We start from the raw sequence: 14681 nt of genomic DNA, 5'->3' as shown, positions 1-14681 counted from the left end.
AAACTATATGTTAATTTGCTAGAGACATGATTGCATAGTAATTTTTCATTGCGAATCATATATAAAAACGAGTAATTTTGAGTCGGAAGATTCTCACTAGATACCGATATATAATGTTTTATATATAAAAAATGGTTATTGGAGGATTGGAATCGGAAGGAAAACATAATCGAGCGGAATTTGACAAATTAGTGGTATAACATCTAGTAATCCAAATGGAATCTACAGTTTCAAGATAGAGAATCCTCGATAAGATTGGTTTAACTTTAATTACATTTAATAATGGTCTAATTAAGAGACCTTTGAGAGGACCACAGAGTCATTTTAATATCCCCAACTAATTTAACTTTAGAGGATATTAATTATTCTATTTATTTTTTTCACTGAAATTTCCAAATCTCTCGATGGTAGTGGTGTGTGTCTCTTTTAATCTTTACGTGTAACTCGCGTCATATTGACTGATTTTGCCACCTCAAATAGCTAAGATATTTGTTTTCTTCTTTTACTATGTTAAAGAAGATCGTTAATAATTTTTAATTTAATCATGTGATAGACTCAAACCTCTAACCTAATGACCAGAGAAAAAGCGTCGTACTAAATGAGTTGCGCTTCACTGCCCAAATAGCCAAGATATTAAAAACTCATAACATGCTTTGCAATGTTTCAACTTGAGAAAAAGTGGACATTGATTTTTCCCCATGCTAAAATCTGAATAATTTTGAAGATCTTATCATTGCATACTAAGATATAGTAGTAAATTGTGGGATTGGAATAATAATCCTTGCAAGAGGTCAATATTATTAGCACAAGATGCAAAGTGAGAATCATATCCCTTCTTTGTAGCAAGCCAAAGTTGGGTCTTTAAACACCCCCCTCTCTTTTCCCATTTTTATTCTACATAAATGATTTGAGCATGTGTTATTTCAGTTATATTTCTTGTAAAATTTTAAAAATGATACTATAACATATTTTCACGAGACAACACAATGGTCCATGATTACCAATATAGTAGCAAGTTGAACTTAAAAAAAGAAAAGGGTGATGATGTAATAATGAAGAGGGTTGAGGGTTTATTGAGTTGTTTCCTTGTCTAAGGTTAGTGAAACATTATAGCCCTAATATAAGGAGCTTAACACTGATTTGGATTCCACTACACCATTACCCATTTCTTTATTAACCTCCTCACATTATTCTCATCCGTGCGCCCATTATTCTTTATTTAATTTATTATTTTGTGCATTCTAACTTGTCTACTCTAAAAGATTATCATACTCACACTTCATAAAAATAATAGTACAATGCTTAATTAATTATATTCATTTTAGCTATGGGAACTTGGCTGGATGCAATACATGTACTTAATTATGAATGCAAAACATCTTTTTATTATTGTATTTCCCTTTAGGTTTCATGAATTAGTATATACTGTTAAAAAAAACAATATTTTTTGCAATTAAAAAAATACCCACGTGTTAACATGCATATGAAAGATTGGTGCATATCAAAACTAGTCTCGTCCATCTAAAAGGAGTATAAGTGTATAACACATATACTATATATTAATATAATATATAACACATATATATATTAATATAATAGAAAGGAAATTTGTCTCTACAAATCATTGTTGTATTTCCAGTCACCATTTTGTCCTTTCCACAATACACCCATTATTGGCTTTCTCCAAAACTCTACAATTTCTTTATTTCCTAAAAATATTAAATAATTAAAGGTACGAATAAAATTCACATAAATGGTCCACTTTTGATTAATTAATTTTTGCAAAGGACGACCGAGACCTCCATTACCTCTAAAAAATGAAAAATAAAAAATCAGAGACCAAAAAGTGGCCAGAAAATTGCATACAAAATAAGACAAAACATCGAAAACATTCACGAATTTTTTATTGACGATGAAAATAAGAGGAAACCACATAAAAGAGATCTATTTTGGTTACCTAGTCATCAAGGGATACAAATATTTAGCACGACCACCAATCATATAGGTACAGCCCTCATACTATACTTTGATGCGTACATTTTTCTTAAAGGTACTTCTTAAGTAAGAGTGTATAAGACAGTTGTTCAATCAAAGGAAAATAAGTATAAGACAGATGGAAATTTAAATTTACTACTACGTTAATATAGTGCCTACACGAAAATAAAAGTAGTAGTATCATTTTATTAAGACAAAATACATCTATAAAAAATTACATCTAGAAGCTCTTAATTATACTAATATGTTTTAATTTATTAGGTTCTTTTAATTTTTTTGGTTTATCTAGTTCTCATACTAATGCATTTTGTTTCAGATTTTTTCGCAGATTGACATTTGATAATCTGTGAAAACTCAACAATTTATAATGCAATTCACCTATAACTACCATTCAATTTGTGAAAATCCATCTACAGTTTCCACAAATGTATATTGCATGACAGTGTTTACAAGGTTACATGTTACTCCCCCTGTCCCATAAAAGTTGAGTCATTTCATTCAGTGCACTTGTTTTGAAAAAATCGCAATAAATAGTTAAAGTGGATAAATAGTAAAGTAAATTTGAAAATAACGTAGAGAAGACTCTTATCTACGTATTTTACTTTATTATTTATCCATTCTAACTATTTATTACGATTTTTTCAAAACGAGTGCAAAAAATGAAGTGACTCAACTTTTATGGGACAGAGGGAACGTGTCATGTGGCAACACGAGGTCGGAAGTACGTTGTGATTTTAAAATTAGTTGTTTTTTAAGCACATCCCAATTTATTTTTAATTATACTCACTCCGTCTCACAAGAATATAAACTCTTTCCTTTTTAGTCCGTCCCACAAAAATATGCACTTTCTAAATTTGGATTTTTTCTCTCTCTAAAACTATCCTCATCAATAACCCTCACTCGACCCAACCCCAATTAACTTTTAAATAAAATTTTCATTTCTCTTTCATCCATATATTCAACCCCAAACTTAATTACTAAACTTTTACTTCCATCAGTGACTCCAACTCAACCCCATTAAATATATATTTTTTCATATATTTTTAATTAATATAAATTGTACTATAATTTATTCAAATATAATATAAAAATTATATAAACTTTTTTTATAATAAAAATTATTACACATTCATATATTTGAAGTACATCGTAATAAAATATACAAATAAAATAATTATATATTTATTATTGTGATATAAATATATGTTCAAATTATTTCAATACCAAATATATATAAACATGATGACATAAATCATCTAATAAAATAAATCAATAATTAAAAGTAAAGAAACAAAATAAAAAAAATATTCAGTATTACACCTATAGGAAATAGCCATGTGTATGTGCCCCCACTTTTGCTTGGGGGCGGCTGGGCGATACGGGAAGTACAGGGGGGATTGTGTTTATTTAGTTTATAATTATTTTTATTTACTTTCTTTTTTATATGGTTAAATGAATATAAGTTTAAAGGTAGCGTCAGATTCGAATTAGAGATCTTTGGTCTCAAGCATTATTAGCCCAAGCATTTTTATTTATTTCTATTTTGTTCTATATGAGTGACCCTCCCTCCATAGTTAGCGATGGAGGTAGTGTAAAGAGGTGAGACTCTTTCTCTCGTAACAAAACTTTAATTACTCCCTCCGTCCCGGTTAAAATGACACATTGCTTAGTCGGCACGGGATTTTAGAAGTTATTGGTTAAAGTGTTTAATTGGATAGAGAGAATGTGGGTGTAAGTATTAGAGTAGAGAGAGAAAGAAAGAGGAATATTTTAATAGGAGTGAGAAAAAGTGGTTGAGTGTATTAATTGAAGAGAGAAAGTTACCAAAAAAGGAAATGTGTCATCTTAGTTGAGACAAACTAAAAAGGAAAATGTGTCATCTTAAGTGGGACGGAGGGAGTACTTTCTTTCTAGTTTTCTTTTATTTTACTAATTATACATTAAAACATGTGATGAATCAAAAATTCATATTCTTATGGGACAGAAGAAATAGTTTCTAACGTATTTATGATTCACCACTTGCTAATACACTACAAAAAAACTCGCTGTTTAGTGACGGATTAGTGAAATTTCTTCACTTAACAGATTAGTTACAGACTAATTTCCGCCAGATCCGTCATTTAAATTTGTCAGTAAAAAAATTTACTGACGGATTTGTTTGTCACTAAAGTTACTAACCCACCCAATGACGGAAAACATAGGCGACTGCTTCGCATTAGTGACAGAGTAATCTTCACTAATTAGTGACTAACGTTTTAAAGTCATTTATCTGTCACTAGTTGTTGAGCTATCATTCACCGTCACTAATCCCGTCACTATTCAGTGCTTTTTTTAGTGAATTTTGTCTACTATATATTGAAATTCAGAAACTTTTATTATATTTTTCATTTTAAAATTTAATAGTATAAAATTAGTCTTAATTGTCCATTAAAATACTATATGCATTTTAATATGAGATAATAAGCCATTTAATGAGATAGAGTCTTCTCTTTTTACAAGTGAGTTTGCATACGTAACAATTTTTATAACTTAAGCTATCTAATCTAACAAATTATCGCATTATAACATTATAATTTAATATTTACAATGTGACCAAATCGTGTAATTATAAGATTTTAGTCATAAGAGTTGCACCTTTTAGAAATAACTTGGAATAAAGAGATGTATGTAGGACAAAAATGCAACGTGATTTTGCGAATTCCTCACGTTTTCAAAGTTAGAGGCTTTGTAATAATTGAGAATTGAGTAGACGGACTATAAATATTTCAAAGTCAACCAATAAAAAGTCAACAAGTATTGCAATTTCAGTGCCCATTTTAGGGTTATTAATAAAGACTTAGCAGTTAGCACTTTACAATTGGGAATGACCAATATTTGTTTTGTCCTCAACCTCAACTACAGAATCAACTTATCATGATTGACACTCCAAAGAAAGAAAGCAAAAAGAAAATAAAAGAAAAGAAAATAAATTTTCCATGACTATGAGAAATGAGAAATAGAGAAAAATTATCATGGAAATTTGAATATGACTTCGAAATCAATATTACACTGTTAGACTATTATACGTATGGTTATGATTTTATAAGTAAAGATATTTCGAATACTAATAAAGTGAGTATTCTTTTAATCTTATACTAACATCTCTATGTCAAACGAGATTGTTTTAATTTTTACTTTCATATGTTAAAGTTAACGATATATATGATTGACTACACGGCATACATGTATGATTTTAAGCAGTCATATAATTTCATGTTATCTACGTATTTAATTAGAATACGTTGAATTTCCCAACAATGTTTTTCAATGTTGTAATAATGTCAACAAATGTGAATACTATTTCCCTTTCATAAGCCAAAAATTTGACCACTTCACCAAAAACATAGAAAAAAAGAATAAATAAATAAAAAGAACATGTGGTGCAGTTAAAATCAATAATGGGAGACTGAGTCTATATATATATGTGTATGAATATATGTGTATAGTTTCCCCTTAAAGCAAAAAAGAAAGAAACTTTTATGGGATTCTTATTTACAGAGAATAAAAGTAAAAACATTATTACAGCCAATAACGTGTGAGTAATTGTATTTTATTCATGTACGACGTATTTTAATGTGGATTCCCATATGGTTTTTCCTCATCTTTCTGTTATAATAAAGAAACATGTAATGCTAATCATTCCTCGAGTCAACCCGGGTTAAGATTTAACTCAATGAAAGGGTGCTAAAAGTTGGATTTATTAGTTTCAAAATTGATAGAGAAATAGAAAAAGGGGAGAAGAAAAAGAAAAAATAGAAAAAGGAGAGATTTTTGAAGTAAATGCTGTGAGAAAAAAGAAAGGCTTGTGGTATTGGTTAGTTAAGAGACAAAAGCAAAGAGCGGTTTTGTAACTGAAAAGTGAGAGAAAATGAGTTGAATTCTTGCATCCACTTCACAAAAACACACACTACTAGCATTTGTTGCACTCCTCCATAGCTGTTAGACTCACACACATTTAAAGAGAGAGAAAAATCCTTGTCCGAGAAAAGAGAGGGATAGGATTTCTTTGTGTATGAATGAGGTTGGAAAAGTTTTGCCTTTGATTATTGATGACGATGTTAAACGGGGTAGGTTGAAGGTGAGGGAGAGGAGGGGCTTTGATTTTTCTCTTTCTTTCTTCTTCGAGCATCAAAGACTCGATCTTTTTTTATTTTTTGGTGTTTTGTTCTGTCTATACATATCATTAGTTGAAGTTTCAGAGACCCTTTTCCCCCTTTCTTTGCAATTTCTATTTTTTAGTGTTTTTGCTCTGTTTCTGTGAGCTTTGAATGGCGCATGCTGATGGCCTGTTAAGTGGAGGCTCTCATGAAAGAGGTGAGTAAAATGTTTCATCTTTTTTGGGTTTTTTGAATTTTATTCTTCTTTTTTTCCCTACAAAAAAAGAAAGGCTTGCAAAATTTTATCTTTGTACAGCATAATTTGATTCTGGGCTGGTTTCTGTCAATTTCTTTCCCTATTTTTCAAGTAGTGCTTTCATATATTACTGGTCATTTGATTATTTGACGGAAAGTTTTGCCTTTTTGAACTTGAGTGAATGTTTTCATTATGTTTCAGTGTTTTTGGTTGCAGTTGATTTTGTGTTGTTACATTTCGTTTTCTATGTTGATGCACCTTTCAAGTTTTATTCCACGAGAAACGAGAATCAAATAATCTTTAGTTGAGATGTTTGGCTTTGAAGTTCAAAGTGCTTTGAATTTTGATTATTGGACTTATTTGTTGATCTTTGGTAGGTATGGGAGGTGATGATCTGTACACAGAACTATGGAAGGCATGTGCAGGGCCTTTGGTGGACGTTCCTTGTGTGGGAGAAAGAGTTTACTACTTTCCTCAAGGTCACATGGAGCAAGTAAGCCTCTCCCTTTGCCCCATCTCCTAATAATATTTCGCTGCAATTTGGTTTACGAGTGTATTAATCCACAGTTGGAGGCGTCCACAAATCAGGAACTGAATCAACAAATCCCTCATTTCAATCTCCCTCCTAAGATCCTTTGTCGTGTTGTTTACATTCAGTTAAAGGTATTGTTTTCTGCTTAGTGCTCTAGTTAGGCCACTTTTTTTCTTCTGTTTTGTCTCAAAATTTACATCTGTTATGGTGGCATGAATTTATAGGCTGAGCCAGAAACAGATGAAGTTTATGCCCAGATCACTTTGCAGCCAGAACCAGATGTAAGCACTCTGTGATGTTAATGAATGTACTGATTCTTGAACGTATTGTATGTATAACGTCTGTGGATCATGCACATATATTCTTGCAGCAAACTGAGCCCACAAGCCCGGATCCACCCCCACCCGATCCACCAAAGCCATCTGTTCAATCTTTTTGTAAGATTTTGACAGCATCTGATACAAGCACTCATGGGGGTTTCTCTGTCCTTCGGAAGCATGCAAATGAATGCCTTCCACCATTAGTGAGTAACTCTTCTCGTCGTTTATATGCAACTGGCATCAGTTTGAAACTCAGAAGATATTGCTAGCAGATGATTATGTGACAGAAAGAAAACATAGTTAGAAAGCTAATCACTAATTTTGTTTGTGATATTTCTGATTCCTAGGATATGAGCCAACCAACACCAACCCAGGATTTGGTTGCCAAAGATCTGCATGGATACGAGTGGCGTTTCAAGCACATATTCAGAGGTATTATGTCTACATGTACACTTGCATTTTACTTTCTTTGCTGTTACTTCTTTTGGATTTGAAGCCAAACGTTGTGTATGAGAAACTTATCGTGTTTGTTCTTAAGAAAATGCGCATACCCCTTTTCTAACCCTTGCTGGAGCTCCAATTTGCTTCTCGTCAGGTCAACCGAGGAGACACTTACTTACAACTGGATGGAGTATGTTTGTCACCTCAAAGAGATTGGCTGCTGGTGATTGCTTTGTTTTCTTGAGGTATTCTTTACTTTTATTTCGTTGTGTGCTTACTGAATGCAGCTTCACTATTAACTTTTGAATCTGAACTCTGAATCACAGGGGTGAGAATGGGGAATTGCGTGTTGGCATACGCCACCTTGCTCGACATCAGAGCTCTATGCCACCCTCTGTCATTTCCAGCCAAAGCATGCATCTTGGCGTGCTTGCAACTGCATCACATGCTATTACAACACAAACCTTATTCGTGGTCTACTACAAACCACGGTATTTCTTTCTTGCCTCCTTTCACTTTCTTACTGCTGCATCTTTATGAGATTCTTGCTTCACCTTGTGCACTCTACGAGCAGGACAAGTCAGTTCATTATCGGGCTGAATAAATACCTAGAGGCTATGAAACATGGGTTTTCAGTTGGCATGCGTTTCAAAATGAGATTTGAAGGAGAAGATTCACCTGAGAGAAGGTTTTAATATGTTTGATTTCCCGCATTTTCGTTACTTGATCCCCCAGCTTGATTGCTCTGATACAATGGTACAAAACTACATATTTTCAGGTTCACAGGCACTATTACTGGATTTGGAGACCTCTCTTCGCAGTGGACTGAATCTGCATGGCGTTCGCTCAAGGTTACTATCAATTCCAAAACCATAGCTTATCTCGTCTGAAAAATAAAATGAATTTCACTTAGATATATACGTGTGTATGTTTCTCTATCAGGTGCAATGGGACGAACCTGCGACTATACTGCGGCCAGACAGAGTCTCACTATGGGAGATCGAGCCCTTTGTAGCTTCGGCTTCTGTTGATGCATCACAGCCAGCTACAAAAATCAAAAGGCCTCGACCTCTTGATCTACCTCTTACCGGTATACAACATTATAACATACTATTTGTCATCATATATTTACACTAGTTGTTTGATTGGTGAGACCTGTTCTTGATGTAGAAACTACTACTGCTTCTGCTGCATCTCCTGTCTGGTATCAGAAATCAACCACGTCCCTCGAATTGAGCCACCTAACTAGTAATTCCGATGTTCAAAGCAGCGAAAAACAAGTTTTCTGGCCTCCTAAGCAGAAAGATCACCATGGCAGCAGCCTCCCAAGTTCCACACCACATTCTGGTGGAGCGTGTCCATCTCTATTAAGTTTAAATGGTTCTCTGAGCTTGTTTCGAGAATCTACAAACGAAAACAAAAATGTTTTGTTACATTCTGCTCTTCCTAATTATCACTCTCCTGTGTCATCAAGGGCAAGTAATTGTCCAGACCAAATAAAAAAGTCAGAGACTGCACCTGCATGCCGTTTATTTGGCTTTGATTTGAGGAACAACTCGAACAAAATCCCCCCTCTATCGGAAACAGAAGTACCTTTGCCTCGTCCAAGCACTATCCCGGACTCTGACTTGCCGCCTAAGAGGCCTGAAACTGATGAAAAACCAGGCGTCGACCTTTTGGCTTCATCAAAGGAAAGACATGATGCTCAAGTGGAGGCCCCTCCGAATGATACTCAGGGACCACAGGATTATGTTCCATCTTCAAGAACTCGGATCAAGGTAACCAATCCCTTTGATTAATGAACTAATGGAAATGCATTTATAATTTAGTTATGACGGCGTATCCTTATTAGGTTCAAATGCAAGGGATTGCTGTGGGGCGTGGCATGGACTTGTCTGCTTTTCGTGGCTATGATGATCTCATTGAGGAACTGGAGAGTATGTTCGATATCAAGGGAGAGCTTCGCCCTCGCAGCAAATGGGAGGTGGTTTACACCGACAATGAGGGAGACATGATGCTCGTGGGAGATGACCCTTGGCAGTAAGTAGTTCATCTTGATAGCATGGAAAACTCTTTTCATGATCAATTCCAACATATATTTTTTTTGCAGGGAATTCTGTAAGATGGCTAAGAAGATTTGCATCTATTCTAGTGATGAAGTGAAGAAGATGAGGCCGAGATGCAAGCTTCCTATATCACCGTCAGAGTGTGAAGCCGCAGCAATCATAAGCTCAGAATCACAACCTAAGTTAGAAGCATGAACTTAGTGTATCCGATTTCTCGTCTTTAATAATGGTTTAGATTCGGGGTATACTAAGTGGTAGGCTAGGAGTGATGCTTGTTGCTTTGGTATGTTAGCATTAGGTGAAGGAGGGATGGAAGTAGAAAGGCAGCATAGTCATCTCTCATGCTGTTGTAAATACAGATGTTTGTGGGTGTTTAATCAAAGTTTATTAGGTAGATTTGGAAGTGGTAATCGGTCCAAGGAATCTGGTGGGGTAGCTGAATTGGATTTTTGTCTTTTGTCTGTTTTGGTTGCTGATTTATAGCTATAATCAGTCTGTATAAATTGTACACTACACTCTGTGTTTTGATTGATGTCTTTGCATTTTTGTGTGGACAGTTTTGTCAGTTTGATCATTTAGTTAGAATTTGTTTGTATCTGTAAATTTGAAATTAATCTTCTTAGTAGGTTGTGGTCCTCTGTTTCTGTACAATTGAAAATTATAGCGTGTTGGTTGTGGTCCAAGAATTATCAGTAGTGCACATTTTTGCCCAACAAATAAAGGCCGTCAAGAAAAATGGTCCTATTCCGTACTGGTTTGGCCCATACTTTAATACGACCCAGGTTTATTTTTAGAATAACACAGCACCACCTGATTACACGTATCATCCCACGGTCCCGGCTATTGATTAGACGAGAAATATTTTACCACTATGACACTATTCTATTTGTATTAGTACTAACCAATTAATAATCTGTAATTTAATAAAATTATAATTTAGACAATCAAGTTAAGTTAGATACATAGAAATTACATTCTGAATCAATCTTGAATCATCTCGGGCGTTCAATATAATGCCGCAGTTGCGCTAGGCGAGTCCTGCTACCGGGACCAACGATGCTCGGCCCCGTTGCTGCTGCCTTGGCCATGTGCCTTGCTCAGCGTTGTTCCACGTCACTTCTGTCTCGCCCATTGTCATCCGGCGCCGCAGCGCGTGAGTCTCCTAACGGAAGATCATCGGCGTTGCTGGTCGCAAGCCCAACACTCTCTTCCAGCAAGGACACGCCCTCGGTTCAAACGCCAGCTTTCTCGGCTGTCCATGGGCATCCGGTGCTTCGTTCCTCTGCTGCTTGTTGCCCGATGCTGAGGCTGGCATGCTCGGCCACATGCAGCTCGGCGCAAGCGTGGGCTACACATGCTCGCCGAGTGTGCCCTTCGCGGTCGATTTTCGAGTGAAACAACCCATAGCTAACGAAGAAACTCATGTTTTGCAATTCAAATAACAGAAAATGAATCCACATAATCAGAGTCAAAAAGCTGACTTCGATACATACTTTTGGAGTTGAGGTGAACCATGACATTTATAACATTCATATGCTAATCAGATAATTGCAAATTTGAACGCAAATAATTCATGTACAAAGAATTAAATTTTAAATAATAAATTTTATGATTTAAAACTACCAAAGAGATTCTCTATAAAATGGAAAATGGCTTTCAGCTTCTCCACAATATGTTCTTCGTACTCAACCACAAAACTTCAAATATGTTTCCCAAAACTTCTAATATGTTGCAATGCAATAGACTGGCTTCAACAGAAAGAGAGACACTTTTTACTGCAAGGAAACATATTAGAAATTTTATATCTAGATTATGCCTATGTATATTTTTGCCTCCATATAAATTCCTGGCTACGTCCTTGGTCTATTAAGCAGAAAAATTGAACTTATTTGTTTCTTATACATTTAAATATTTGAAAAACATATTATAAATGCATAAGCAAATACAATATGATAAAATAACTACTTCTTCTCACCTTGGGTAAAAGTGGATTGCAGAGTTATTGTATGCAAACAACTCTAATTGTGTAAACTACTTGAAATATGCTTTTCAATACTAATCCTAACAATTATCATCAACAAATAATGACAAAGTCACATCCAAGAACTAAGCAATGTGGAGTATGATTTTACATTAAAAAGCAACACAAGATTTCATACAGAACAAAGCCAGTTGGCAGCAAGAACAACAGAAAAAAGATCATACAACGAATTATGTGACTGAAACCTTGAAAATTCGCATACAAGTCTTCTCGTGCTTTTACAATGTAGAATGTAATTGTAAAAAATAGTAGTAACATTTATGGAACATACAGATTTGAGTTAATTTTTTTCTCATGAAGCTGCAGAATGACATCCGAATCTGACATTTATCTCTTTTTCTCAATCATAGTAGCAACTATCTGCAAATTAAGAAACAGAAGATAGTTTCAACAAGTCCAGCCATCAGAATCATAAGCATGAGATGAGATAGTTGTGAATTACTACTCCCTCCGTCCCCTATTAGGAGTCACTCTTTGACCGGGCCCGGATTTTAAGAAATGTAAAGAAAAGTTGGTTGAAAAAGTTAGTAGGATGTGGGACCCATTTTTTTTATATTGATTTTATAATAAAATGTGAGTGAATTGAGTTAGTAGAATGTGGGACCTACTTACTATTTATGGTAAAAATGAAGTGTGACTCTTAATTGGGGACGGACCGAAATGGAAAAGTGTGACTCTTAATGGGGGACGGAGAGAGTACTATTCAATCTATTGTCAAAGACAAATTGCCTATCCGACAGGAAATTAACAGCACGAGAGTAGTAGGTGGTAGGAGCAAAAAACAGTATCATCAGAAGCTGGAAAGAGTGGAGTGGAAGCACGATGATACCCAAACAGAGAGTTGAGGGGCACAAACTATAGAGGATATGCATTAAGCCACGAGTTTTCTACTATTCTTGTTAGTACAAGACGAGTTCCACGTGCTAGGGAAAATGACACCAGCAATACAGCTGACCAAAGTGGATCCATAGTTTCCATAGTGGTGTGTATATGAGATGGCAACAAAAGCAAGAACAATACTAGCTTCCACAGAAAGACACAGTTACAGTTTATTAGGCTATTCACTAGTAATCCGAAGCATGGTAAGTTAGTGACAGATGAAACCAAGTGATCCATGGAAAAAATCTTACTTACTACCATATTAATTGTGAACTAACTGCAATTTGAACAGAGAAAAATGCGCCTAATGCAACATATGACTTACATCACTCATACAAGTCTTGGGTCCTTGGTTGGATGTTCCATATGAATCCAGTATAGGCCTCACCACAGCTGGAAGGAAGAGTCCTGCAAATTCAAAAATGCCACATCTCTTAGAAATGGATGTATCATTTTTCACAAAATGAGAGGACACAAATTGTTACCTATATAAAGATGTTTTTGAAACATGGAGCAAGAGATAATCAACAAAAAGGAAAGACCATCATCATTTGAAAGCAAGATCGTCACTATACTATATTTTCCATTCAAAGGCTACATATACACGACTTTTTAATTAAAAAAATTCTGGCGTGAACATATACCATATCTTTATTCGAAATTGTAGTGCATTGAAACAATCCAGCCTTTTAATTTCCCCTAATTTCTGGGACAAGGTCAAAGAAAAGAGCAGTTCACTAAATTTGCAATGTGAAAAAAGATTTGATGATGGAGTAGTAAAAATACGGCTTGAGCATATGTCCAATTCCAAATTGTATGGTAGCAACAACCAAAAATGAAATTTGTAAACATTAAAATATTATTCTGAAGCTGGATTTAGGGTATGTGGAATAAAAACAATAGGTAATGATTGACTCGGCAATTCTAAATCCATGAAGTCTAACTCTATCTAACGGAATAGCACTGGTGAATCAAGCAAAATGAAATCCAGCTTCAGCCACGGAATTCGGAATGCGCGAAGAGGAAGGTTAGAATTAGATAGAAATAGAAAAACAGACCAACGCCGGCGATGAGGCAAGAAGCTGCCACAACAGGCTCTTGCACCACGAACATCTTCAGCTTCTGCATCACCGCCATCTTTCCAATTTCTGTCGGATCCTCTCACTCTGTATGTGTCTGTTCTATTTGGAGAAGTCGACCCGGGTTAGATCATATATCTCCAATGGCTTTAGCCTAGCCATAAGCTAGCAATAGCCTAGCCAGAAACTCCTCTGCCACATCATCAAGACAAGAAACTGGACAAGAAATAACCTAGCCATAGGCCAACAAAATTATGAAAAACAAATAAACTACAATCACACAAAATACGGAATTAAATTTACGACACAAATACGAGAAAATGCGATATTTTTATTTAAATTTAAAAAATTACAAAATTAAAAAAAAACCATCCTGCTTCCACACACATCCCCGTTTTACTCCTCGTCGCCGCTACCAGGGAACCCAAAATTTGCTGCATCTAAGCCTCCTTCGTCTCCCATGGCCTTACGTACGTGGGCCAAATCGGCCTGCATACTCTGAAGGATCTAAAAAAGAAACCCCTTCTCCACAGGGTCATCTGCCGCCTTCCACTGATTTACGATTTTCCACATGTTCAGCTGCGTTTGTTGACGCGCGAGGTGGGAGAGCTCGATTGACGACTTGCCAGTAGGGGGATGCCGACTGGACCTCCTGGGACCTCTGGGCGACTCCCCTAGAAGCCCATTGCGCCGTCCTTTGACCAACCGGGCGGGTGCGGCGAGTAAACGATGGAGGGGACGGGAAATCCTGAGCATCGTCGGGGAGGTCGTGGGAACCACCGCTGCTGCTGTAATCACCGGCAAGGTCCAACCGCTGCTTCTTCGGCCATCTAGCATCGACATCGGCCCGAAACTTCTCAGAATCCATCAGCACCTTATAGCAGTTGCAGAAGGTGAACTCCTTATAAACCCCCTTCAAGGGGAACTGCGCCTCCA

The 14681-nt window shown here is 35.7% G+C and overlaps 2 protein-coding genes across 2 annotated transcripts; one reads left to right on the top strand and one right to left on the bottom strand.

The window, feature by feature from the left end:
• Positions 1-5774: 5774 nt before the first annotated feature.
• Positions 5775-10302, top strand: LOC125203890 (auxin response factor 18-like). Its single transcript, XM_048102402.2, has 14 exons — positions 5775-6348; positions 6765-6880; positions 6955-7050; positions 7144-7200; positions 7290-7442; positions 7587-7671; positions 7835-7925; positions 8007-8171; positions 8255-8368; positions 8459-8531; positions 8623-8770; positions 8851-9458; positions 9533-9720; positions 9791-10302. The coding sequence occupies exons 1-14, from the start codon at positions 6303-6305 to the stop codon at positions 9939-9941; spliced, it is 2091 nt and encodes a 696-aa protein (XP_047958359.1). The 5' UTR covers positions 5775-6302; the 3' UTR covers positions 9942-10302.
• Positions 10303-11853: 1551 nt separating this feature from the next.
• LOC125203894 (uncharacterized) lies at positions 11854-13881 on the bottom strand. Its single transcript, XM_089060442.1, has 3 exons — positions 13725-13881; positions 12992-13074; positions 11854-12147 (listed from the first exon to the last, which is right to left on the bottom strand). The coding sequence occupies exons 1-3, from the start codon at positions 13801-13803 to the stop codon at positions 12115-12117; spliced, it is 195 nt and encodes a 64-aa protein (XP_088916568.1). The 5' UTR covers positions 13804-13881; the 3' UTR covers positions 11854-12114.
• Positions 13882-14681: the final 800 nt, after the last annotated feature.

Source organism: Salvia hispanica, chromosome 6 (assembly GCF_029641045.1).
Source record: "Salvia hispanica isolate PSC_SH4W2 chromosome 6, Shi_PSC_v1, whole genome shotgun sequence".
NCBI lineage: Eukaryota > Viridiplantae > Streptophyta > Magnoliopsida > Lamiales > Lamiaceae > Salvia > Salvia hispanica.
The sequence above is the reverse complement of the archived record's forward strand: the minus strand, read 5'-3'. Positions and strand labels throughout refer to the sequence as shown.

Excerpts from the sequence above, each read along its gene's own strand:
- LOC125203890 (XM_048102402.2), top strand. The coding sequence starts at position 6,303 with ATGGCGCATGCTGATGGCCTGTTAAGTGGAGGCTCTCATGAAAGAG. Across the intron at positions 7,201-7,289 it reads CTTTGCAGCCAGAACCAGAT|CAAACTGAGCCCACAAGCCC; the intron begins GTAAGCACTCTG and ends ATATTCTTGCAG. Across the intron at positions 7,926-8,006 it reads GATTGCTTTGTTTTCTTGAG|GGGTGAGAATGGGGAATTGC; the intron begins GTATTCTTTACT and ends TCTGAATCACAG.
- LOC125203894 (XM_089060442.1), bottom strand. The coding sequence starts at position 13,803 with ATGGCGGTGATGCAGAAGCTGAAGATGTTCGTGGTGCAAGAGCCTGTT. Across the intron at positions 13,075-13,724 it reads TTGCCTCATCGCCGGCGTTG|GACTCTTCCTTCCAGCTGTG; the intron begins GTCTGTTTTTCT and ends TTGAATTTGCAG. Across the intron at positions 12,148-12,991 it reads CCAAGACTTGTATGAGTGAT|ATAGTTGCTACTATGATTGA; the intron begins GTAAGTCATATG and ends CTTAATTTGCAG.